A 27,648-nucleotide genomic window follows, 5' to 3' on the forward strand; every position below is an offset into this window, starting at 1 on the left:
TTCATCCAGTTTTAGTTTAATTCCTTTTTAGAAAAAAAAAAAATCTCTTCACTTCAGTACATACACATTGCACAAGGCAGGGAGCCTTTTTTTTAATCGTCTTTTTTTTTCTCTCTTTTTAACCCTTTCTTTTTTCAAACCAGAGTTAAAAGCAGCAGCAGAACTGACGCCAACAACCAGCTTGGCTTCCCAACACTTTCACGCCCAGATCCAGAACACAGAGGAGCTGACGTGAACAAGCGGCACTGAAATCCAGCAGACAGAAAACAGGCATCTGGGCTGTGGCCACCAAGAGCATTAAAATTAGTTAAACACTTCAAAGTGAAGAGAAAACATCTAATTCAACATACCACATTCCTCCTTAAAAAAAAAAGACCTAATTCAGTTCTCAATCACCATTCAGAATATGAATGATTATTCAGGTTGTTTTTTTTTTTTTTTTAAGTCAAATTAAAATTATATTTATGTGACAATGAATGTAAAAAAATTATCAGGTGGATATAACATGAGCTTACAATGACTGCTAAAGTTAGGCAATCACAAAAAACACATAGAAATGTATCTAGTCCTAGTGAGGAAAATCCCATCAATCATATAGCACAAGCAGGTTAACAGACTCCTAAAAGTGTTTGCTAATACTATTTAAAACAGCTCTGGTAAAGTTGTCGGTAAAGGTGATAAAGCTGCAGAGGAAAGTGGTTTGTCTCGATGCGTCTTCTGTCTGCTTTGGGATTGTAAATGGAGTGCCACATCCTGTTTGGGAAACCTGGCCCTGAACGGCTGAAATAACTTTATCAACAGACAGATTGCTGGTGTAGAATATATCATATTAATATTATTTACAAAATCTCTGTACAATCAAATACACAAGGGTGAAAAGGTCTGTCCTGCCAGTCAAGCATTCCAGAAGACAGTTTAAAGGCTGGATGTGTTCACGCAACAGGATGTCCGACCAGATTAAGAACCTCTGAGGAAATCCTGAAAGGTTTAGCAAAGTGGGGTGAAAAATATTAGACCAGCAAAAGGTCAGAGGGTCACAAAGAACTCTGTGGCTAGTAAGCAACAAGAGGTTTGACAGCAACAAGGTGTTTACAGTTTGGTATCTACCCTGAAGTAACACACTGTTAGAAGATAAGCCCCAGCCGATTTGAAGTACTTCTTTTACACACTGATGTAAACAAAGGTGAGACTTAACTTTAAACAAATTCAGCCAGGGTCGTTCATCCAACAAGATGCACAGTTCAGATAAGACGAAGATTCGCCATAACAGTATCATTCAAAAATAACTGTGGGTATGTGACAACGACCTTACTTACAATGTCACAGCTGACACTGAAAAATCACACCTTCAATGTGGTGCATAATTCAGTCTACAACATCCTGTTGCGAGCATCCACCTTAAATAGTGTTAACAACTAAATCAGCAGGACAGAAACATCAGGAGGAGAAACTCTCTCTGTCAAGATTCAAACAGGATTTCTCAGAGGGGAAAACTAACAGGGTTGTGTGTGTATACATATATATATGTATGTATACATACACATATATATACTTTTTTTTTCTTTTTAAACATTTACAAACAAGTCAAATCAACTGTGGTAGGTTCAGAGAAGAGGTGAGTTTGTTGAAAGGGACAAAGAGTTTGTTGGATGTGTTGCTGCATAGCCTTTTGTTTAGATTTCACTACGGATGATGTAACATTTGCCGTTCGGTGGACGCTTTAAACTGAAGCTCCTTACAATACAGAGAAATACACACTGATCCGAGTACAGATGGTCCCATTGGGAAATGAACCCCAGACAAAAGGTCACTGAGGTTCAAAGCCCAAACTCTAAAATCACACCGTTATCAAAGCAGACAAACATCAACATTGTTGACTCATGATAACAGGAGAAAAAAAAAAAAATCACTGCTCAAGAGCTGATTTGCTTTAAATGAATGAATTCTTGCGTCATACTGTATGTGTGGTGAAGTTAAAGAAAATGTTTGAAACACTTTAAATAGTTGAGGAAAATGTCAGCTACAGTGCAAGATGTGACACTGTTTGAATAAAAGTTAATACAGTTTATGTGAAGAATTCAGATTCCAGACAGTATTGTTGATTTGCTTTTAGGAATCTGAAGCACAGAAGCTGCAGCAGCACATTAGTACAATTATTACCGGCTCAGAACAGTTTTAGACGAGCTGAGTATGAAAATGATGTTATAACTTGTAATTATACCATCACTAGGAATACGCAGGTACACTTAAAAACATGTCATCTACATTCTGCAGAAATCGTTAATCATTTCAAAATGTTGTATGTCTTTAATTATCTGTTCCTAATAAAAGACTGAGCCAAATGATAACCAGCAGACTGTAAAATGTTCAAACCACCGGCCTCCATAAATAAATGCTTCTTCTACTTTGGTGTTTACCTGTTTTGAGAGAAAGGGTTCCGCAGGATAGTGATGAAATGAATTTAAAAAAAGGTACAGCTCACAGTTAGACTTTTGTAAGTGCTACAAATCACAACATGTCTGGAAACGTTTCCTCAGGCTGATGGAGCACGATTTGCATTTTTGAGAACTGGTTCTTTTGTGCCAATCAAAAACAACCAAAAAGTACAACAGTATTTTCAAATCATAGGAAAAATACATGGGAAAAACACATTAACTCACATTATTGTCATTATTGTTATAATAAAACAATGAAAAAAAAGGTTGTAAAATTTGAGTTCACATTAGTAATGTGTTAGGATATTTAAAGAGTGTTGTTTTACCAAAAACCTCAAATTTTAGAACCAAAGCCTTTGCAGTGATAGTGGAAGTTAATGTTGTTTTTTTTTCTTTTTTTTTTTTACTAAGACACATTTAGGACTCGCAGGTGAATCCAAACACTGATGTTCAAACTGTGAATATATGTTAACTGCACTGAATCTTCTGGCACAGTACAATTTCAGAAAACAAAACAAACAAGAATAAACAAAAAGAAAAAAAAAAAAGAAAAAAAAAGCAAGAGTGAAACCCGACCATAAAAACGTATCTTGCATGCGCAACATTACAAAAACGTTGAGGTAAAGTACAGCAGGTAAGAAACTGAAATTAAATCACACTGAAGAAAGTGAAGGGCACAAACACGGTGTAACCAAGGTAACACACAGTGAAGGCAACAGACTGGGGTTTTCAGATTAAAAGAAACGGTGGCACGAGATAACCGACATTCGCCTGATGTTAAAGCTGACCTGACAGGTCGAGGCCACCAATATCATCCAAACATGAGTTGGAACAAGGCAAATAAGGGAGAAAACAAAAAACAGACCAGGAAGCATCTGTTTGAACATCTGCAGCATCATCACGTCTGAAAACAAGTAGGATGGAAACATGATGATTAAATGTTGTCAGAGGAAATGGTTGCGAAATCTTCCTCCAAAATACTGCTATACAAATATCACCACAGTTTGACATTTGAATTATTTAAGCCAATACACCCAATGGTAGACAAAAAATGTTTTCTACAATCAGTTTGTATGAACAGAGAATCAACTCTGTTAAATGTGATTTTTCTGTTAAAAAAGACCCTAATGTTTTTTGATTCTGTTCAATCTATAATTTGCAAATATAATTTCTTCAAATGGTGCATATTCAGTTTCACAGCAGAGCTTTTTAAATGTTAGTGTGTGGAGAGTTGCTGTGAACAAAAAAAAAAAGAAAATCAACTTGAAATAACAAGTACCTAAGAACAAAGTGGCAGTTTTTTTTTTACGACTGAACTAAAAACAAAACAGAACTGCACAGCGGCAAACATGTTATTAGTCGGGGTCAAAGTGTAGTCTGTGCGTATGTTAGACGGTGAAGCAGAGATAACCGCAATCAGCTTATTTAGCCAATAACATGTCATAATGTCCAGAAAAATAATCAGGATTTCACCTTCATTATTATACTGTTAGGTGAGATCAATAAATCACAAGGTCCTGTCAAGAGAATCCCCAGTTCTGAACTAACACTTGTATAAGAAACACAGGCTCAGAAACACAGAAAACTAACCGACCCAGAGGTGTTGGTAGTGATGGTTTGGAGGTATTTAACAAGAAATCGTCTTGAGTACAAAAACTGAGGGATGACGCTGAATTTCACAAAGACTGATTCCAAAAAGGGAAAAAGCACAGTTTCTCTGCACGGAGAGTAAAGGCATGTAGATAGTGGTAATATATAAATAAAGCGGTGGACAGTGGAAACTGTACTGTCCAGCTTTATAGTTCAGCTGCTTGACAATAAACAGAGATGAAAGGCTGTAGGTTATCGGGGGGGGGGAGGTTATCGTGATGTTACAGGAAACTATACACTTGTGGTCCATGTGTCTTCAAAACAGCTATTATCTAATAATTCTCTATAATAAGTCACTGTTGGTGACTCAAAGCTCACTGATGATGAAGCCATTTTACAGCTGTCATTCTCATGCATATAGCAAAACCTGCCTATAGTATAAAGTAAGGTGTGCATTTAATTTACATTATTCCACATCAGGTAATATTCTTCCGAAAAGACTTTCTCCACTCAGACTATCATTACAGGCAACTCAAGCAAGTAAGAGGGTTTTCCATCCTAGCATCTCAGGTCATGGCTTCACTAAAAGTCTGAAAGCTCCACACTGGCAGATGCACACTAGCATTTTCAAGTATTCAGTAAATGCACAATTTAAACACTTAAGTCTCTACTAAAGTGCATGTGCGAGTGTGGATATGGACTCAGATCAGGATAAAACAGGCAAGTTCCCCACACAAGGCTGCCCTGACTTGTTGTTGACATACATGAGGCGATTTCTTTGCTAAGAGCTATTTTTTAAGTCTTGCTTGTGCCACAACTTGGTTTGCATTAGTGTGGTTTCTGATCAATTCTGCCATTTGCCCTTGAAACTCAAGCAATCTGGACTTGGACATGTGCTGTACCCCGGGTTTTAAAGGTTCGCTGAAATGGAGTTTTTCTCACTGTTTTTAAATTTCACCTTCCGGGCAGAACTTCATCAACTCTAGTGGCCAATATCTGCATTATTAAACAGTAAAAACAGTCTAATATACAGTGGTTGAGTTGCTTCTGCTGCTAGCAAATTTGCATCAGTGTATTTTACATGAGGGGAGACTCTGGGCTAAAAAGCATCTTGGTCCCCACTGTCTCCCAGAAGGTGATAACATCCTTCTGCATCTGCATCAAGAGCCGGGGGTGCTGAAGCTTTTTTTTTTACGCCAGGATTTACATGGAGCGTTAGCATTGCATTAACTCAGCCTGAATGCCTCATTACATCACAATGCAACACCCAAACAAGGCAGCAGGGTGGCAGAGAAGGTAGAGGGTGGAGGAATCAGGCCCCCTCCAGCTGAAGTGTCCTTGAACTAGACACTTACAGATGGGGGAGGGAAATAGAAAAAGAAAATATGATTCCCAACAAAGATAAAAAAAGAAAACAGAACATAAACATGTGTTGCTGAGCCAGACTGGGTCCTGAACTGTAATTGTGGCGATGCCAGTCTACAGACATCAACAATGCAGACACAGCCGTAGCACTATCACTTGGAAGACAATGTCTTGGTCCCGTTGTCTAACACTAAACTCAGCAGGTTAGGAGCAGTATGCATGCGTGGCAATACGGTGTTGTTAATGTTGTTTGCATGAAGGTAGTTGGAGGAGAGACAAACAAAAAGCGAAGGCCATGTGCAGTGGAGCAACAGAAAGAATTAAAGACCGTTTTTCTGCTTCCCATCTGAACTGAAGGAGGCAGATGTCGTACGAATCTCAACAGGATTTGGCTTCAGTGCACTCCTCAGAAGACTGTAGCGAGCTGGGCAACTTTTTGTGCAAAAAAAACAAACAAAAAAAAACAGGCAGCAACAAAATGGCTCCCTACCCTTAGCTACTGCCACAACTGCTGCTGCACAACTGCAGTTTGGAGTGGGATGACCACTAGCTGCAGTCTTGATTGTTTTACAGCATCAGTAACAACCAGAGGTCGACATTACTGAAGTGTTCAGCCACAGCTGTCCGTCTGCACTCTGACAAAAGGAGGCAGGAGGCATTGGTGGTCAAATGATGTTTCTGTGGTCGTGGAAGAGAAATTTCTGCGAGTCTTCTGTGGTAAAAATGCCCAATTACTCATTCAAGAGTAGCTTAATTTCTGTGCAGACGTCGTATCTTAAAGAACTGTTGCACAAATAGTCACCCGGGGCACCACAGCTTCTGGGGCGTAATGCTACAGTAGCTATTCACACTAACACACACACACACGCACACACACACACACACACACACAGTAACAAAAAACACTAAAATACTCTGTCTGTGCTTCCTGACACAAGACTGATGACAGGAACCAACAGAGCTGATTACAGGAAACCATAAATTAAAGATTACAATATTAAAACCTCTATGATAGGGGGACTCTGTTTGGGAAATTTAGGAGATGGATATTAGAGGTTATCATTATTTACAAGTGTTAAATTATTAAAATGGCTTTTCTCAGTTTCTGTGTCTCTCTCTTAGTGTTCCTTTCTCGGCCTCTGTGAACAGGACCTTTCAGCAGCGTCAAAAGTTGATGACGTCACAGCATCGAGAGTTGATGACATCACAGCGTCCAGGGAAAGATGACATCGACTTGTCGAGGGTTGATGATGTCACACAGTTTCCTTCACGGGTCCTCTGTTGTCTTGAGAAGCTCCATCAGCGCCCCCACAGCTCCAAAATAACCCTGAAGCAGAGGGAAACACACCAAAACACTTTTTACACACACACATAATGGCATTTAACTGAAGTGAGATGTGTTTACAGCCAAACAGCTCAGATGGTTTCTGAAAGAGAATATGACTTTTTTTTTCCTAGTTGCTACCCGGGATTACATTTACTGTATATTTGTCAAGTGTTCACCTCATGTTCCAGGAAGAGGGCTCTTAATTGTCCTTTAGACCAAAAGTCCATGGCATAGGCCAGCAGCTTTGTGGACACTGTGTTGATACGAAGGAAGTTCCCCACGAACACCACACGCTCGATTTTCTGATGAGAAGAGAGCCGTGAAAAAAGTCAGAAAAACAAAGTCCCGATATGTGTGGAAAACCATATTAATAACAATAATATACATCCTCATTTGAAAATATGAAAGTCCAGGGTGCCTCAGTGGACTCGGGGTTAAGATGCTGACCATGAATCAAAACACCTCATTCCTCTCAACTCTCAGATATCACCTCTAATAAAAGCACTGAAAAAATGACAATTAAATGCTATAAAATGTCTGTCCTCAGAGGTTCTGTTGTGTCAAACCAACAAAACCAACCAAAACCAGAAGACTGAGTCGACTAATCAGTTAATCAAATAAAAACCTCCCAGGAACATTATAAACTGTCTTTAAGAAGATAAAAATGTAAAATTGATAAAAAACAAAACAAAAAAAGAAAAAAAAACTAGTCATTTTTTAAATGTGAAACAGATCAGAAACTGTGTGAAGGATGCAACGCCTATACCACACCACACGGTGGTGCCAGAGAGCTGACAAACTGGTTACCAATACTGTAAAATGAGAAAGGCAGTACAACAGTGGGAGATTAACCATTGCACCATAATACTTAATTCTTTCACCTCCAGTTTGACATTGACTGTGTGAAAAAACAACGTATTAAAAGAGTAATCTCTGCATGTTTATTAGTGGATTATGTTACGCTTATATTTGGCAAAGGCCCTGCGAAATTACAAGAAACTGCCACAGTGGTTTGTGAATTTTGGGGAATTACAAATAGATAATCCACTGTCATCAGTTTTATAAAATAATTTAAAATAAAATAAAATGTCTAGAAGATGACTGACTTAATGGAGGCCAGAGGAAAACATTTGTTGATTTGTTTAACTGCTCAGCTATGTCTTATTATTACTTAAAAGGTTTAAATATATGTCAGTTTCGCTGTCAAAGAGCAGATACGATGTGTCACTTTGTCTTCAAAATTTTCAGCTCTCACAGGAAAACCTTAGTATCTACATTTTAACCCTGAAACAATTAAAGGGCAACATGTTCTTATAATCCATATTTAAGATAATTCAAATCAAAACAGGAGTTATTGGTTAATTGGTTCCATATAGAAAAAGTCCCCTAGTTGGTGGACTAGCGCACGTGTCCTCGCTGCACGTCTGTGTGCAGTGATAGCCCTGTACAATGCTGCTTGATCGCCATGCCACAAGGCAACACTGTAAAGAAGCTCACAGCACACAGAAAGACTCCAGGCTGATCCCTCCCTTCAGAAAATAACACGTTTGACTTTGACTGGTTGTCCTGATTTAACAGTTTTTCATTTAACTGTGTACTCGTTTATTTCAGTCATTAAACTATCAGAAACCATTAAAATATTCAAATCAACAGCTTCTGATTGTTTGTTTTGTTTTTTATGATGCACTCGCTGATTTCACTGTGGTGCCAATTAGAACTCACAATCCCCAAATTGCCTTCCAGCTCACTGTTGATTATGTGAAACTCATCGCAATTCACAGCTGAATGTGAGGGAGATAATTTTGGTGGCGCTATGACAAAGTGTGTGTGTTTTACTTTTATGTTGTTAGTCATGCTGAGTGGCTAGAAAAGCTGTGAATTAAGTGTGTGTGTTTGTGTATGTGCGTATGCTACTGACAGAAGGTGTGTCTATCCATATTATTAGTCATGCTGACAAGCTAATCTGTCGTCAGTGTGTTTGTGTGTGTGTGTGTGTGTGTGTGTGTGTGTGTGTGTGTGTGTGTGTTAATGGATCATATTGTGGAGACACAATAACTGTTCATGTGTTTGTGTGTAATTATTAAATAAACCATATATGCCTGTTATGGAATGCATGTTATGAAATGATCCTGTGCGTGTATGTGTGTGTGTGTGTGTGTGTGTGTGTGTGTATGTGTGTGTGTGTACCTCATTAACAGCACACATCCGTGCTATGGATCCTATATTATTAGTGATGGTGACCAGCGTGGCCCTGGCCAGGTCTTCCTTACTGATGCTGTCTCGCTTGTCTTTGCTCATCATGTGACCAAAACTGTAAAACAGACAGAGAGTCATTCTACATGTGAACATTACAAAAACACACACAGACAACAGACAAAAACAGGCACAAAAAACAAGCAAACAAGGGTTGTTGTGTATGTGTTTGTATGTGTGTGTATGTGTGTGTGTGTGTGTGTGTGTGTGTGCATTTTGTCTCAGTAAATGACAGAATGGAACACCATAACAGGAAACAGTGATAATAATCTGATGACTGTGATAAAATCTGTTTTTCTCTTTGCTTTATGGATCAACCTTTGGACACAAAGCTGCAGGTTTACTGTATACATGCTGAACCCAGATTAGCGAGAACAGGTCTGAGTAAGAGTTAGCGTGTGTGCTGTACCTAACGCTTATTATGGCCACTCAAAGCTATCATTTCAAATACCACTTGCTGGTATGTGTCTTTCATATTTCTATTATAATGTGCATGAAAACATTCATGCAGAGCATCCCCACACAAATTAAACCCTGTTAAATCATTTTGGATTATTCATGTTCTCACCATTATGTCGTGTGAGCAATTCTCTAATTAATGTGAACAAATAAAGTACTTAATGCTGATTCAACAAGTTCCAAGCTGATTTCATCCACTGCAGGTAATTAGTTTAATAATCTGCATAAAATTGACTTAATTAGCTTGATGTTTTGTTGAGTAAAAATCAATGTAGGTTTACCCATCCTTTGATGAGGCACAGTGAATAGAGATCTGTTTGGGATTTTCTACATCTACATGAACAAGATTCAGGTTTTACTGTCTTTGATCATCATCTCTCACATGAAAACATCAGATTTCCACAGTCAAAGAATTAAAAATTGTGTGTCTTAATCAGTTCAGTATAACATCCTAATGCACTGCAGAGCATCTCCTGATTGGCTCCTGACAGGAGGGTGGACCTTCAGGGGACACACCCTCGTCAGACTCACCTAGATGCAACAGCAGAGCCCTGCAGGCCAAAACGCTCGTAGTCTCCTCCGTAGATGTCTTTCACCAGTTTGTCCACGTTGGTGGAGTCTCCCTTGCTGGCCATTTCCAGCGCCTCCTCGAACGTCTCGCAGCCCGTCAGCAGACAGCAAAGGCCCAGGAACGTACCTCCTCCCAGACTGACAGAGAGACAGACAGAGGATAAGGTCGGATTAGATAACATGATGGAGACCCCTGAAAGTGAAAAATCAAATAGAAAACGGGCAAGAGCAGCAGCAAAGTGGTCTGGGAAGAGAGAGAGAGAAAAGAGGGCCGGGAAGAAGAACAGGAAGAAGAGGAGGCGGGGAAGAAGGGAATAAATGGCGAAAGAAACAAATGCCTGTGATAATCTACTTTTATCCTCAACTCTAAAATTTCTCACACCACCATTCAAGACTCACAGGTATTCAGTTTAGGCAAAACACACTTTGAATGTAAAGTGAGATGTAAATAAACTGGAAAATAGATATCTGGGTGGTGGAGGAGTAACGGAGGAGAAATAGATGGAATCTGAATCTTTTTCTCTTGGAACCAATTTTGAAAAAAATGGCGGTCGTCTTATATTTGAAGATGAGACAGTGTAATGACAGTTTTCTACTGAGAGTGTTGCATTATGGGTTTTTTGTAGCCTTAATGTTGCTAGGCTAGCAAGTGTTTTCAATCTGTTCTTAATGAGTCTTTCAGAGTTAGTCTGAAGCTTGTTGTAACGTTTGTTGCCCCAGACGTGACTCATTTCATCATGGATTTATTCATTCATGACAAAATGAGTTTCAGTTCATAGTGTCTTCCCAGCATTTCACAGTAACTGTGTCAAACAGCCAAGAATTATGTCTGTCACAGATGATGAGCACAAAAAGACTGAAGCTTGGACAAAGTTAATGTCTGACCACTTCAACAGTCTGACAGGAGAGTGTGAGTTTGTGACTGATAGACAAGATGCACAAATGTGGGTTTCAAGTATTACAGTAAGGAGTTTCCTATCATTAATAAGTTATTGAGATGAGCCAATACTGTGATATAACATATTTTCACAATGTGTTTTAGAGGAGGAAGCAAAACGACAGAGGGTCAGAGCTAAATCATTATGTAAAAGAAGTAGAAATACTACACAACGTAAGGATGAAAGGAATTTACAAAAAAGGAGTCTAAAGAAAATATTAAAAACTATACATCACACCAAACCTCACACTCACACACACACACACACACACACACACACACACACATTCATACAGGACATCGACTTGACCTCAATACCCATGACATCCAAGGTTGGTTTGCCCATGTTTTTCTCAGGAGCAGTGTGACTGATTGAAAAGGAAGCTTCTCTCTCTCTCTCTCTCTCTCTCTCTCTCTCTCTCTCTCTCTCTGATGTCATGGTGAGCAGCCACAATGAGACACACTTGGCATTTACAGTATGAGGAAGTAACAAATAGCAGGTGTTGTACTGGCACCACTTACAGACGTGGCTGAAAGTGTTGCACCTGCACTCAAAAAAGAAAAGAAACCCCAAGCTGAAACGGACAGAAGTAATTTTCCTCCACTATTCTCTGGTCCATATTTAGTGCGACAAACATGTAGCTTTTGTTTTTCGCTGTGACAGATTACTTAAAAATGGACAAAAATATTGACCTTATGAGGCGATCACTGCAAACAAGTGCTTTTTCTTGCATTTTTACATCCCTCAGTAGTTAGTCCCACTCTTCTTGAGCAAACTCCTCCCGTTCTCTCAGGTTTGCTGGGTAGAGTTTCGGTTCTTTCCGTAGATGTTCAGTTGGATTAAGATCAGGACTCATAGTGGGCCACTTAAGAACAGTCAAATGTTTTCTTCTCATCCAGTCTTGGCTGCTTTTGGATGTTTTGGGTCATTATCCTGTTGGAGAAGCCGTGACCTGCGGCTGAGACAGAGCTCTCTATCATTGGGCAGTGGGTTATGAACGCTTTGATAATCTTAGCCAAACAACCTCATAACATAACTGAGCCTCCATCATGTTTCACGGTGGGGGGGGCGGTGTTTTTCATTTTTATTTAAAAGCCTAATTTTCTCTTCTGTGAACAAAAAGCGACACATGGTGCGAGTGGATACTGTTGTATCTTCATCTTGGAGGTCAACTTGTTTCTGTTTTGAAGTTTTTCCACCGTTTGAACTGTCTCACACACACACACACACACACACACACACACACACACACACACACAACGACCACACCATGAACTGCGATTGGTCTCCTCATCAGGTCTGGGTGGGACCTTCTTTTCAGCTGTTTTCAAGACTTCTCTATCTAATCACCATCTGGCTCTACTATTACATAAGCACTAAGGTACACAAGGTGATAATAGATAAAGGATGACTGGAATGCAAACAACTGGTTCTGTCTTAACTTGCAGATCTACTGAAGCTATAAAAAGCATTTCGCCTTCAGCCTTCACCTTTTGCACATATTCACTCATGCAAAGCAACATAATGATCAATACCCATTGATTTGGGGCTTAAGTCTAATCTTTTTATTGTTTCTCAGTTTTCAACTCACTTGGGCCCAATTGAAAACATTCTGCAAACTATGTCTGGGAAAAGGCTGCTTCCACCCATCACATGCTACTCTTGACTTTTGTTTATTCTCAGTAATTTAACTGCCACCTTAATTAATGAACTAAATCACATATTGGAGTGGCTTAAGATCAATGAACCTTCACTTAATATTAAGAGAACTTCTTTCAGTTTTTTTCAGCATATATCACATATATTGTACATTTGTATATTTTATATATATATATACATATACACACACACACACACATATATATATATACACACACATATACACACACACACATATATGTATATATATATATTGTATATTACAAAACATGAGATATTTTGCTACTGAAATCTGATGTTGTTGTGATATGAAATTTGATGCTCTCCTAGCGAAGCATCACAATAAGCGTCTGGCTTTTTGGCTCCTCATGCATATCTCTTGTGATTGCATGAATATTACTTTGTGTTTTAATTTGCCATAATTTTTCATCTGATTTTTAGTTTTTTATCTTCTTTTTGATATTTTGCAAATAAATAAACAAACAAACAAAACAGTTTCAGTTTCTTCTTTCATTCCATTCCAGATCACTGCGGCTTGACAGAGGAATCTCTACCAAAACCAAAGTTCCTGTGACTCTGTTGCTGGCATGTTGAGCAAGTGTGTGTATGTACATAAGTATGAGTGCGTGCACATAGGTGTCTATCAACCTCACCTGGTCCCAGTCACCCGTTTGTAATTGTTCTCTGAGTACACGGCCAGTATGGAGACCCCGGAGCCGATGTTGACCAGCAGCATGGGGAAGGGGTTGTCCAGGGTGCAGGGTTTCTTCACGCAGCTCTGGGTGTCTGACGGGTTCTGGAAGTAGTAGCCCTCTGGGTGTCCGTTGAAGCTCACCCGGTCGACGAACAGTAGGCCACGGATCAGGCAGTCCAGCTCGTCCAGCTTCAGCAGCTCCAGGTCGGCCATCTGCAGCACAAATGGAGGAGGGTAAAATAGTGAGAGGTCACTGTTTTAGCTGCTGAACACTATAAACTAAATGTTTATCACGTTCCTTGGAAGCATCATTGAATTTATGAAGCTCAAATTATTTTAAAACACTCCACGAAATGTGCACAAACTGAACTTGGTTTAGTTCAGTTCATGCTGCGGGGCACAGAGAAGTTCACTGATCCTACTGCACTACAGACAGGGTCAACGAACTCAAGTAAACAGACCATGACGTCAAATGCAGTCACCTGAGCAAAGAAATGTAGATACATACGGATAACCTCAATCAACTGCAAATCACAGAGGCAGGCAGAAATCTCTGCTCAGATCAGATTATAACTGGTCAGGTCAACATGGCCAGGTTAGTATGCTGGGTAACTCATGATTATTTCCATTATGATTTAATCCTCCATTTATTTTCTCAGTGGAAAAAGCCAGTTACAGTTGCAATTTAAATTTCTTGTTTTATCTGACGAAAAGTCCAAAACTCAAACGTATTCAAATTAATACAAAGTAAAGGAAACAAATTCTCCCATTTGAGAAGCTGGGACTGTCAAATCACTTAACACTAACCGGCCTTTTTTTTCGGCCGTACACTCACCGTTCGGAAGTCGTTCTCGAACTTGTACGCCCCGCCCCCGGTGGCGCAGAGTGTCGTGTGCAGGCTGGAGAAGTTCTTGTCGCGTCCCATCTGAATAAAACGGGGCATGGCCTGTGTTGGGAAGCGGATGAAGTGCAGGTTCCCCGTCCTGCCGCACATGGTCAGGTTCCTCAGTTCCAGGTGGACGTCACGGACGCCTGTTTTACCTGAGGGTGCGAGGAACGATCATTACCATGTTGATTTGGGAACTAAAAACAAACTTTACTAAAAGCTGTGGTCCACTGTAAAAATGTGAATGATCTGTTCTCTATAAAAACTGAACTTGACGTCATGAACAAAACTCCTTATCAATCTTATGTAATACATCAGTGACACAGTGCAAAATATGGTATCTTCTCGTAATGTGTCCTTGACCTGACTTTTCCTTTCTTAGATACACAAACAAATTAGCAGGTGCAAATATACGTGTGTGTGTGTGTGTGTGTGTGTGTGTGTGTGTGTGTGTGTGTGTGTATAGACGTACCGTAGGCCACATTTGAGGTGAGGTAGCGACGGATGGACTTGAGATTTTCCACTTCCTCCTGCTCTTCCTCTGCAGTTATATCGACTGGCTCAAAGTACACCAGCTTCACCAAGGTGCCACCGATGTCCATACCAAACCAGGGGAAAGCTGAGGACGAGGAAGACAGACACGGGTGTAAGGAACTTTTTAACCTTTAGAAACAGGATGATGATGCCTTCAAATGTTTTGTTTTGTCTGACAAACAGGCTTAAAGTCACAGATATAAACCTTTTATGGCAGCTTTATTTGAAAAGATTATTTAAAAAGTTTAATTGTCATTGATTAAATTTCTGTTGACCGACGAACTGGTCTATCCCAGCGGGTCAACACATGCCACTCAACCCTCCACTGGGACTGTCATCTCAACCAGGGTTGAACTACTTCATTGATTTAATGAAACTGAAGTTCAAACATTATTTAGCTGTCTCCCTCAAAAGACAAAGAATAAAGAAAATGAAAGGAAAGAATTGGAGAGAAAGAAAAACAGAAAGTGGGTGGATTTATGGGCCAAGAAGAAAAATAAAACCGAAACAATTTAGCAGTTTTTCAATGTGGAGCTGCAAGAATTAGTCGACCGATCAATTGGTTGATCAACAGAAAATAATATTTGATATTTGACTAATTGTTTTAAAATGGGGGGAAATGTGTCAAACTTCCTGCAAAAGTCCTTCGAATGCATCACCTTAAACTGGGACATTATAATGGGTGCTTTTTACCAATTTTTCATAGAAAACCCATTAATTGAGAAAATAGTCTCAGATAAAGCTGATAAATGGAAAATTAAAATTAAAAAACTGCAGCCCCAAACTAGAGTCTCTGCTAACTACAACCAGAGAATAACCTGAGACAAATGTTTGATATGAAAAGGGCCAACCTACCTTTTACATGAATGTAAGGCAGCAGTTAATTATTTTCATTATCAATGAAGCTACTCATAATATTTTAGTAGATTATTCAGTTTGAAATCAGATATGAGAAAGAAAAGCAGCTCGTCATCACATCTGAGGATCTTTAACCACTGAATATTTGTGATATTTGCTTGAAAAGGGCTAAAAATGATTAACTGATTATCAAAATAGTTGCTGATTCATTTTCTGTTCATTGACTCATCGATGATTGTTTCTCTCTCTACATGGATCCGCCGTATAGAAGCAGTGTTAGTGGAGCACAGAGAAGCCTGGAGAGGAGAATCTGGTCTGGAGAGTTTAGTTGGATAGAACATTGAGTTCAGCACAAAAAAAAAGAAAAATCTTCCAGCACAAGAGGCTTGGAAAAAAGAAAAAAACACCACCACAGCTCAACAAGAGCCACAGTTGCCATGGAAACAGACCCCACCCCCCACCATCATCTCCTCTTCTCTCCTTCTCTCACACACTCTTCTGTCTCATTTTTTCTCTTTCACTTAGCTCGTCCTCTCCATCTCTCAGCCTCCATCACGTTCTCAAACACACCTCTTTCTCTCTCTCTCTGTGTCTGCACCAATTGCATCACTTCCTCTCTCCTGTCTGGTTTATTCCCTCTTTCACTACTTATTCTCCTTTAAGGCTCCTTCAATTTCCTATTTTCTTTATCATTTCCCTTTTTTTTTTCCTTTCTCATCCTGTCCCACTCCTCTCCTTCCATCTTTTGCTTGCTTCTTGTCTCTCGATCAATTTAATCCAATTCAAGTAAGATTTACTGGCATCGACGGAAGAGCACTGACGCCGCAAGACGTTTTTAATGCACCACAAAGCAGCTGCTATATTTAACTTAAAGGTGCATCAGCCTTTCTTGGTTTTTCAACTCAATTCAGCAGGCTTTATTTGCACGATAATTACAGCTGAAACAATTAGCTGATTAGTTGATTTGTCATTTGAAACTATTTCAATAGTAGTTTCACTAATTTTTCAAGCAAAAATATTTCTGCTCTTTCATTGTGATGATCTGCTGCTTGTCTCTGTGTTACAACAATGTAAAGAAATATCATTGTGTTTTGGACTATTATTCGAACAAAACAAGCAATCTGAAGATTTAATCCCAGGTTCTGAGAAATAGTGAGAAATTTGACATTTTGTACATTAAACATTTAATTGAGAGCAGATTAATCGAGAGAGAAAATAATCATTAGTTGCAGCCCTATTGATAAAATAACCATTAAACAGATAAGAAATGCTAAATGAACGCAGCCATTTTAAGATGATGACAGCAGCCAAGGCTTTGTATGACAACCTGTAATTTTGTTTGCCTTGAAAAACACAACACATAAAAAAAACACATAAAAAAGTCAAAGTAGGAACACCTATTTCCAAAATGGTTGCAAAAGTTAAAAGATGGCGGAACTGCAACAATCAATCATTTAGCTGATCGACAGAGAGTCAATCTGCAACTATTTAGATAAAGAGACATTTCAGGAAAGAAAATCACAAATATTCTCTGATTCTCAAGAGTGAGGATTTGATCCATTTCTTTTTGTCATATATGATAGAAAACTGAACATATTTGGGTTTTGGATCGTTGATCAAATAAATCATCAGCTTGGGCTGTGGGGAATTTATCAAGGATTTTTCACTGTTTTCTGACAAATGTATTAATCGCTTAATTGAATCGCTTAAAATAATCTACTGAACAATTATTGGAATTATAATAATTGAAAATAATTGTGAGGTACAGCCCTAAAAGAAAGACACAAAACATGTAACACCAAAATGTAACAAGAGAATCTAAAAAAAAACAAAAACAATGTGCAGACGGATCTTTTCCTTTCTAATTGTGCATATGAGGCTAATTTTAGAAACCATCTGCATTGATCTTCCTCTCTTTGCATTAGCAGTTCAACAAAGTTCTAGTTGAAATCTGAGAGAAGCAAACATTTGAGGATAGTGTGCTCTTTACCTGCGACAGTCCTGGTGAGACAATGAGGTTACTACAGGTCAAGTCAGAGAGGGCCTCTCAGCGTTCTGTGAGTCTTTGAAACATTAATGTTTTATATTTGTTGCATAAGACACTTGACAGAAGCAGCTTCATTCTGACTAGTCAGTGTGTCCATAGTTGAGAACAATAAAAACCCTGTGCAACTGTTAAAGACAAACGAACACGTGATCACTAAAAGATGGCTGTGGAAAGCAGCAACGTTCGACAAAAGAATGTGTTGAATGCAAATATTTGGCGCATGATGACGGGTCAGCACACTCAGCAGCCAAGACACTGCAAACCACTTCACAATCAAAACAAAGTTAATCATACAGGAAACTCAGGAAACCCTCAACTGCTTCTTTTGTTATGAGATGTTAAAAAACATGGGCTGGAAAATAGGATCTAAAATTCAAATCATTGTAACAATGAATGTGATAACGAGTAATTACTTGGTACATCAGTACGTGACATGTCATTTCTCATGCTGACTACCTTTTTATGTTTGTCCCGTCAGTATTAATTACAGACAAAGCAGTGGAAGACTCTGTGCTAAGAGATGTTTTAATTATTTGGTAATAACAGCTTTTAATTGAACGTTACAATGCGAGCAAATATAGGTCAGTAAGAGATTCAACAATTATTTTCATTTTCATAAATTAATCTGATAATTATTTTCCTGATTAAATTGATTAATTTTCTATGTCAGAAAATACTTTCCCAAAACTCAAGGTGACGTCTTCATATGTCTCGTTTTGTCTGATCAATAGTCCAAAAATATTAAGTTTACTGTCACATGAGAAAGAAAAACAGCAAGATGTTGAAACTACATGATGGCTGGCATTTTTGCTAGAAGAATAATTTATCAATTAATTTAATATAAATAAATTTTCTCTTATTAATTGTTTTCAAATCAGAGATCTTTGGAGATAGCTTTCTTCCTGACTCGTTAAACACTGGTGAAACACTTATCAGCATACCAGAGCTGTCTGCCTGTGACAAGTGACTTTTTAACCAATCCTGGTCCTCTCTGTGCCTTTTCACCTTTTCATTGCCCTGTCATGACAATCAGGAGATGTGACTCTTTCACAACAGACTGCTGAAGAGAACAGAATGATTCTGTCTGGCTTATTGAGGCAAAGTCCATTTTCAGATTAGAGCCACCAAATTTGATTTTGGGATTTCAGGTCATGGGTGAACCACCTGCAAATGCGTATTTTATGCCTTTTACCAACTTCTCATGGTGTTAGCAATGAAAGTGTCGACAGAAACTGTTGCTGTTGTTAACTGTTGCTGCTACAAACAGAGTAAAACAGCATTAAAATCTGTTGATTTTCCTTACTGAGCAGGATAGACATCTAAGTGTTTAATGTGAATCATATCATGTCATATGAAAGTGTTTGTGATGATTTAGAACAGCGAGTGTGTGACAGCCTCTTGTCAATTAAACTACTGGGGCCTGAGGATTTACACTGTAATCTGCATCAACACCTGACAGCGTAATAAATCTAATACATTATTCCTGCAAGAAATAGCTACTCAAACTGCTCAATTTTGTGGGTGGAATTGTGTGATAGTCTGTGATGGTGTTGTATTGAAATGCACATGTTGGCCATGTGACTTTTGTGCACATGGCTATTGAAACATCTGCTACCTAGTAGTAACTGAAACCACCACCATCACTGCTGCTCCTGTTACCTGCTCATAACCTGCTGCTGCTCTACTACAGCGGTCAGTGTTTGGTTACTTCCAGCAGGAGTCACCTATCACCTCCTTTATTGTTTGGTTGACTTTTTGTCATCGTCCCCTTTTACCTACTGACCTGCTCTGATGTCTGTAAACATGAACTGAGACGCACTGATTTTGCCGTTGAAAAAGGTCAAAAAGCTGGTTCGTGTGGTTTTTTTGTTACAACCAGAACATTAAAAATAGATTTGTGGTGTGTTTTTATGCTGTGCACAATTTCAACTAATCTCATTACATTTTTTCCACTTGTGACAACATTGCTCTAAGACTCATTACTCAACCCACCTACTGGACAAACAGGGAGCTAGATAATGATTGCTCTTGTTCTCTCTTTTTTTTTTTAATGTTTCATTACAATGCATGTACACGAGGGAAAACATTTGTTTTCCCACAACAGCATTCTTTACTGAGGTCAGCTGCTTCAGCCTCGAAGCCATCTCTGCCTTTGAAATGATCTTCTCTGATAAAATGGAAGCATAAGCAGGAGTGTTAGAGGCCAGCCAAGGTGCATGACGGCGTCTGCCTCAAGTGACAATCACATTTTCCTCCACAGCCCGAGCCAAAAACACACTCACAACCAGCACATGACATGATCCAAATAAAATCAAACATATATATATATATATATATATATATATATATGTAATCATAGCTTGTTGTCTGAAGTAAATACACAAATAAATATCATACTGATATTTTGAGTTGCTAGGGGAGAGTATTTTGTGCTAATGTGGCCTCAAATTGAACCTTTCATGTAGTTCACACATTCAGTTTCTCTTCTTATAATTTAATGTTGTCATAGAGGAAACTCCCACACTGAAACCAGTGCTAATAAGGAAGACATGTACTCAGTGGGCGAGGAAAACAAATTACACACTTTTCAGTAAATCAATGTTGCAACAGTTCTCATTCTAGTGAAGACTATACTTTTCTGTCTTCATTAGAGCTGAAATGATTAGTTGATTAAATAATCGGCAGCTATATTGACAAATGATTCATCGTTTCAGCCATTTTTCAAGCAAAAACAGTTGTGAATGCCAAATAATCGATAGTTGCAGCCCTAATCGAACATGCACAACTTCTGACCTTTACCACAACCCAAACTGAGTAACTCACTTTTAAAGCCTTGAACATGAACACTTTTGCTTAAGAGCCCTTCTAAGATGATTTTCAGCAAAGTACAGAATTAAAGTGACAAGGAATAACCAGCAGTTTTGGATGCCTTTCCAATGCATGTCATGCTTGTAGTGAGTATAAATGTTAAATTACAGCCTGAACATTTCCTTATAGCATTAATGGGTGCTTGTAGTTTTAGATAACAAAAGTGTTCCACTCCCCTGATAGCAAGGCAAACAGGTTGATTGCTATGTGAACGTTTCTCTCACTCTTTTAATATTGAGCAACATGTGTGCGCAGAAATTAAAATAATGTAAGTATTTTTCATTGTGGCATGTCAAACTTGAAATATAAGGCAGGATTTTTTTTTTTTTTTTTTAAGTTGTGGACACATATTGGAGTTTTTTTTTCTGTGGTAAAATACAGTTGAAGTTCAAAGAATGACACCAGTCTTTTTTATTTAACCTGTGTATCTAAGGCCTATTGAATGTATGGAGTAAATTGTCTGTCAAGTCAAGTCAAGTCAAGTAAATTTTTATTTGTATAACACCAATTCACAACATACGTTATCTCAAGGCACTTTCCAAAATAGAGCAGGTCTAGACCTTCTCTATGTAATAATATTTACAGAAACCCAATAATTCCCACCAAGAGCAAGCACTGGCTCTGTCATTAGTCTACTTGACATGTATTGGCTGCATTACTCCCATGATCATTCCCTTGTGCAGTGGAAAAACAACAAACGACTCACAAAAAAATTAATACATGATGCCAGAGGAAACATTACTGCTTAGCAGTCAGTGATATCAAGAGATATGGACGCACCGAATGAAGAGACAGGCCAACATTCTTTCTTTCATTCACCTACTTAAGCCTTGAAGCTAAATCTACACCTACATCTTATACAAAAAACCCCAGGAACTATAATGGAGCAGCGCTTCTGTAATTCCTGTGTAACATTTCTCGATCAAGACATTTCAGTCATGTCATGTCAGCCTCATGGTAAAGCAGCTGAAAAACCGCAGCTCTTACTTTCTTATATTAATAACTGAAAATTCTAAACATCACATGATTATTAATTTTCCTGTGTGTCCTATAGACCTCATCACAGGTGCCCACTTATCCTCAGTTTCTATTTAAACAGCACATATGTCACTCACACACATGCACGCACGCACGCAAAGTGTCCAGTCAAAGGTCAGTGTTACAAAGAGCAGGGTTGAGGAGTGATTTGTGTCCATGTAGGTGAAAGGTCTCTGGCCCGACACTCTGCCTTGCCCATGTGGTAGATACAGTATGTAAGTGTGAAAGTGTAGAAGGACTCATAACATTTATTTTTTTCCACCGTGCTTACTTTCCAACATGACCTCAGGGATTACCGGCAACAATAAACAGTTTCTATTAAATTTCCTATTGCTTAAACTGTGTGTGTGTGTGTGTGTGTGTGTGTGTGTGTGTGTGTGCGTGCGTGTGTGTGTGTGTGTGTGTGTGTGTGTGTGTGTGCTTGCGTGCGTGCGACTACACTGTGCAGACAGCACAGGACAAAACCAGCACTTGTACAGCATGTTGTATGATAAGAAGAAAATACACCACTGGTCTGGATACAATAACATACACTCATTACTAATCACACATCACTGGAAGTTTTGTCCTGTCACTCTCTTCACTGATTCAGAGTTTCACCGTTAATGTCCTCATAGTACTATAACTATCACTACATCCACTGCCACTGCTTTTATGACTACATTGTTTAGTCCTATAGTTACTATGGTAGACCTCATACAATTAATTGATTATTCAATTGACTAAAATGAATCTACAATTGTTTCTATTAAATAATCAAAGTGATTTTTCAAGCAGAAATATACAAATTATTTCCTTGCTGCTTGTTCCTCATTGTGAGTATTTGCTGTAGTAAACAAATTAAGGGCTCACTGTTTTCATTATTGATTAATCTGCCAATTATTTTCATAATTAATCCATAAACCAATTTTTGTCCGATGAACAGTAGAAAATCCAATTTGCAGCGATGTAAAATAAAGAAGAGTAGCACAGAATTTTTTTGACATTTCTGTTTGAAAAATGATCAAATGATTATCAATATGGCTGGCAATTCATTTTCTGACTAATTGACAGATTGTCTATCTTGCAGATCACTGAGCAGATGACTGACAAATGACACTTTTATATCTGGGAAAACAAGAAATGCTAAACATGTAGGTTTCTGCACAGTTTCAGACAGAAGGAAGAGTTTCTGTGGTTTTCGGGTGTGCCATGGAGTGAACAATTCCCATCATCTTGATTTACATTATCCTTAATACTCCCCCCATTCCCCTCCCTCCTGAAATCACCTACACCCTTACTGAAACTTGTTAGCATGTGATCCATCTGCAATAGACAGTGGTTGAACATTGACTTGACCTGTGGAAGACCTTTCTGACAAACCTATACCTTTTAATGGGAGTTACTCTGTTACTGAATTAACACACAAACTCAGGCTGTTACTGTTCACCAAAACCCGCTGAAAACTGGCTGAGCCATAGCCCTCAGTTAAAGGTTCTACAACTAAGAAACATCCAGGTGTGGTCAGTTGGGAATGTTTTAATTTCCCAGGTGCTGATACAACCACCATGTACTAGCAGTTAAACCGTAGTCTCAACACTAAGCAATTTCTCTCTATAGAGATTCCTTGGAAAGTATGTTTTTTTCCGTGACTTCCTACATTATATGCCCGTTATCTCGGAAAAATGCAAATTTCTCTGTGACTCCGTCAAAACACTTAATCACACAATATTGTTCAAGTCAAAATTCCTCGAAAACTGATACCAAACACAACAGGTTGTGACTCAATCTCATCATCATTCTGCACGTCCGGATTTCTTGAAAAGCTTTGGCAAAAATCAGCTCTCCGCCTTGCAAATGAAACACTGCTGATACTGTATATGAAACTTACAATTCCATGTGATAATTATATAGGCTACTAATACTGCTGAGCTTCCTGTTTTTATTTTAAGGTGACACCACACAGCAGATGTGACAGTCGCTCAATGCACGTCGCTCAAAGCCGTGTGTCTCACTGACACATGGACACAGCAGTCTACAATGCCTGTTCAGGACAAAAGAAACAACAGAGAGAAAGGCGAAGGGTAAGAGATAAAAGTTTCATCCTCTTTCTTCTACTGTCATCATTGTAATGACTTCCCAACGCTGGGATGTCAAGCCCAGCTTGATTGCTCACCCACCTATTCTGCCCACTACTGACCACGCCCATAAGATCACATACAGGGTAATTTAAACACTATATGCCAAAATGTCCACAAAACTGTTTTGGGCAAATTAAGGTATGATACAAAGAGTAGAAATACACACACTAATAATTTACAATATGTGCTGTGCATTAGGCATAAAATAAAGCAAACTTCAGCAACAGATGAAGAGCTAAATTCATTTAGTATATGATATCTACAAATACAACCAGATTTTGGAAATTATAATTGCTGGTACGTTTGCACATTTCACTTTGTGTTGAAACGCTGCATATTTCTCCAAATTGCCTCATACACAAATTAGATATGAAGTATAAAAAGAAACTTCAGCCCTGTCACACAAGTGATGGAGCTGGAGAATAAGCCTGCTGGTTAAAATAAAAGCAATTCTGTTCCAGGAGAGAGTCAGTGAAATTGCTGCCAAGTTACTTCTGGTGTAAACAAGAGGAATTGCTGGCAGCGCTACCCAAAAGTAACCCCGATCCAAAACCACCTCAATCCCTGAGTAGAGAAAAGTCTGGGGACAAAAGTGAAAAATCACATCCCCGAGGGGAATACATTCCACGGCTAGCCCTCAGTGAGGAAAAGCTTAGAGGGTTATCTGGGTTTATCAGAACGGCTGGCCTCCATCCAAGGATAACTCAGCCATAAAGCATAGGAGCTCTGACCGGACATTTCAAAGTTTACTGATGAGATGTCCCTTAATTACTTCATTTGGGCCAGCTCTCACACTACTATTCATCACTGAAAACCACAGAAAAGATTCATTGCATTATCCGGCAGTCAGTCAGTTCATTGCAACATCACACTTCTCCAGTAACTTATGAACCCATATTCACAAGACCATATGATGCAAGATGAGAAGACTGTCAAGTTTGTGTATGGTGGAGTTTTCTCATGAGGATTTTCCTGTTTTATGGCTGGTTTGTTTTAACCTTTCATCATATCAGTACAAGAAATATCTCATCCCACTGACAGATACACAATCCGGACTACATACTGTATATTTACAGTGGTGCCTAATAAATTGTCAACATTTCTTGAATGTGGTCATTTGGTTTTATCTAAACAGCTAATACACATCTTTCATATTCCAGGGAGAGGTGACAACCGGTGCTTACGTTAACACTGAATAGATGTCCGCAGATTTCCATATTGTGTTATAATCTACGACAAGTTACAAATTTCTATGAATCAATCAATCAAGGACGCAAGAACAGAAATGGTCCTGTGTGGTGCCTGAACAAGAGTAATTGTGAAAACACATACAGTGCCGCATTATTGGAAAAGAAAACTAAACACTTAATTTACTAAAATCAAAACCTGTTAAGACATGATCGCAAGCGAAAGCTGTAGTTAACTGGTCTTGCACAGGTATAACCTGTCAGACCCAAAGTCTAAGATGGAGGTAAACAAATAGTTAAATTAGAGGGGATGTAGCCTAAAGCGGAGACTCCTTAAAAATGCAATAAATATTGTAAAACCTTGTAGATGGAGCCACATAATAAGTGAATAACTGCATCGTGAATCAGTAAAATGTTTCTGACTACTGTATACGTCGGAGATAAGCAGCAATTGATATAACAGTAAATACCGCAACTTTATCACAGTAATGGTGTTGCAATATTTACTTAAGCATCCCTGGTCATACAGTAAAAGGTCTAATTTGATGCACTTCCTGTTGTGTCAAATGGTTTCTGAATAAAATCAAAATAAAATCTTATAGTTTTTAACATTTCTATGATAGCAGAAACCAAAACTGATGCCCCACCCTTTCACCCTTACACAATTACATTTAGATATAAAGAATGCTGACTGGCTGACTAAGCAGCGAGGCTTCTAAACTTAAAGCACTTATCTCTGCAAAATGAGAACAAATTTCACCATGACAGCCGCACTCAGGCACAACAAATCATGGGGCTTTGACTTAAAAGGAGCTGTGAGGAATCTTGGTTAGTCAGTGGCAATTCCCTGCAATGGAAAACAATCAGCTGTCTGCAAAAGAATGACTTTAAAGAGCACGTACTGAGAAAGTCCAGTCCGTTGTGTTTCTTTGTTGAAGTCAACAATCTTTGTCTTTTTATCATGATTTAAATGTGCAACAGTCTGACTGACGCATTAATTTATGAAGATAATGAATTTTTGGAAAATAAGAGATTTGTTTTCATAGCATTTGAAGAGATTTAAATGTTTTGTTACATGATTTGTACCTAGGTCTTCTCATTGCAATGAAACACAAACCAACTCAGACTTACCGGGCTTCTTTTCACTTATAAGCTTCATAGTTGAGGCAAAATATCAGCTCACTGGTACATACAAAACAAAAATATAAATTTGAAAAAAAAAATGATATTAAACAAGCTTGCCAGAGAAGAGTTAAGCAGGGCTCAGTCAGTCTCAGACTTCACACAACGAAGAAAACGACACTTTCACTACATTCTGCGCTAAAACGGGAAAGTTTTCCTGGATGATCTTTACTCACATCATCCGAAACACTCGGTAAATAAGGGGGCGGGGTGCCGACCCATTCACCCTGCCTTCTGAAGACAAGAGGCGGGTGTTGGTTGGCTGAGGCAAGCCAAGCCCACTTATCAGGAGCTTTTTCACCACCGGGAACCGACCAATCACACCGCACCAAATGGAACCTGAGGGTTCATAAAAACAAAAGGGGGTCTCCCTGACGACGGCAGGCTTGGAGATTGGACTGAGCAGCTAGAGTCATGACACCTAATCTAAAAAAAAAAAAAAAAAAAAAAAAAAAAAAAGACAAGATTGTGACCTAAAACACAAATTAACAACCGAACAATAAGAGCAGTGAATATAAAGGCAGTGAAAGGAGAACGCAAGCTGAGTGTCAGAGGTTGTTCTCTTGTTGCAGCACGGCGTGGTTGTGCAAACCCCGGCTGATCAGTATTGCACAGTGGAGGGTTACAGTCACCCGGTTTCACACAAACAGCACATCATCATGTCAGACCATGTGTGCAATTTCAATGACAGCAGAAGCTGGTTGACACTCACGGGGTCTGTTCCGTCTCACCGACTCCGTCCTCCTCCGCAGCCTGCACCTCTTGGCCGGGGACCCGTTGCACTCTGCATCGTCGCTGCGGTGCAGATGATGCATGTTCTCAAACGTGCTGCTGCAGTTGGGTCCGGCGCTCGAGCCGAACGCATTGCCGCTGCAGCAACTGCCGTTAGCAGCCACAACGACGTGGCCGTGAAACCCCCTCTGGTTCTGCCCGTTGTTGACATGAAAGGGTCCCGACGCTCCTTTCTTGTCCATCATTGACTTTGCTTTATCCATGGCAATAGCTAGCCGAGCCTAGCCTAGCTTAGCTTAGCATCTGCGGGAAACAAAATGTACAAGCCCGGCCGCTAGCAATGACAAACCGGGCTGCTGTAGCTTAGCTAGCTAATGTTAGCCGCTTGCAAGCTAGTGAGACAGCCGAGCGATTAGCTAACGTTACTCTTTCCCGTGATATGACGTGATTTTACCGTAAAAATGTCTAGCTAAAATTCAACATCCATTCTTGCTTTAATGTAGTGTAAAATAAAAACGCGAGCAGCGCTAAAATACAGTGTTTCCTTTGAGGTCACTCGCGGTCATTTCCCTACATTGAGGTCCTGGCAGGCGCAGCAGCAGCCGGTGTTTGTGTGTGTGTGTGTGTGCGGACTGCTACGTCACTCCACCTCCTCCAACCGAGGCCCGAACCCGTTCACCTCCTCCGACCGGTTTTCTCTCCCCTCTGCGGTAAAATTACACTGTAATTCAACGCTCGAACACAAAGGAACGCAAGAAAGGACTCGTCCTGTGTTGCCTGCTGTACAGTGATGGGCTGCGGCAGCTCCCCGCTGGAATATTAAGCAAAGTCCGACACACGCACACACACACTCGGTACCAGTCCGTGCAGCTGTGGGCGCTTTATTTATAAGCGTCGCTGTCCGCT

At 39.3% G+C, this 27,648-nt stretch overlaps 1 protein-coding gene across 2 annotated transcripts; it reads right to left on the bottom strand.

Annotated features, from left to right (window-relative positions):
• pank1a (pantothenate kinase 1a) lies at positions 1-27,583 on the bottom strand. Of its 2 annotated transcripts, none has more exons than XM_023415734.2 (8): positions 26,723-27,583; positions 14,649-14,795; positions 14,126-14,331; positions 13,250-13,503; positions 9,961-10,137; positions 8,905-9,028; positions 6,894-7,019; positions 1-6,717 (listed from the first exon to the last, which is right to left on the bottom strand). In XM_023415734.2, the coding sequence occupies exons 1-8, from the start codon at positions 27,003-27,005 to the stop codon at positions 6,658-6,660; spliced, it is 1,377 nt and encodes a 458-aa protein (XP_023271502.1). In that variant the 5' UTR covers positions 27,006-27,583; the 3' UTR covers positions 1-6,657. The 2 variants fall into 2 exon arrangements, with proteins under 2 accessions (XP_023271502.1, XP_023271503.1); XM_023415735.2 differs by lacking the exon at positions 26,723-27,583 and adding an exon at positions 25,960-26,201.
• Positions 27,584-27,648: the final 65 nt, after the last annotated feature.

Source organism: Seriola lalandi, unplaced genomic scaffold (genome assembly GCF_002814215.2).
Source record: "Seriola lalandi dorsalis isolate HSWRI2012SDOR001 ecotype SW California unplaced genomic scaffold, Sedor1 jcf7180002054556, whole genome shotgun sequence".
In the NCBI taxonomy this organism is placed as follows: Eukaryota; Metazoa; Chordata; class Actinopteri; order Carangiformes; family Carangidae; genus Seriola; species Seriola lalandi.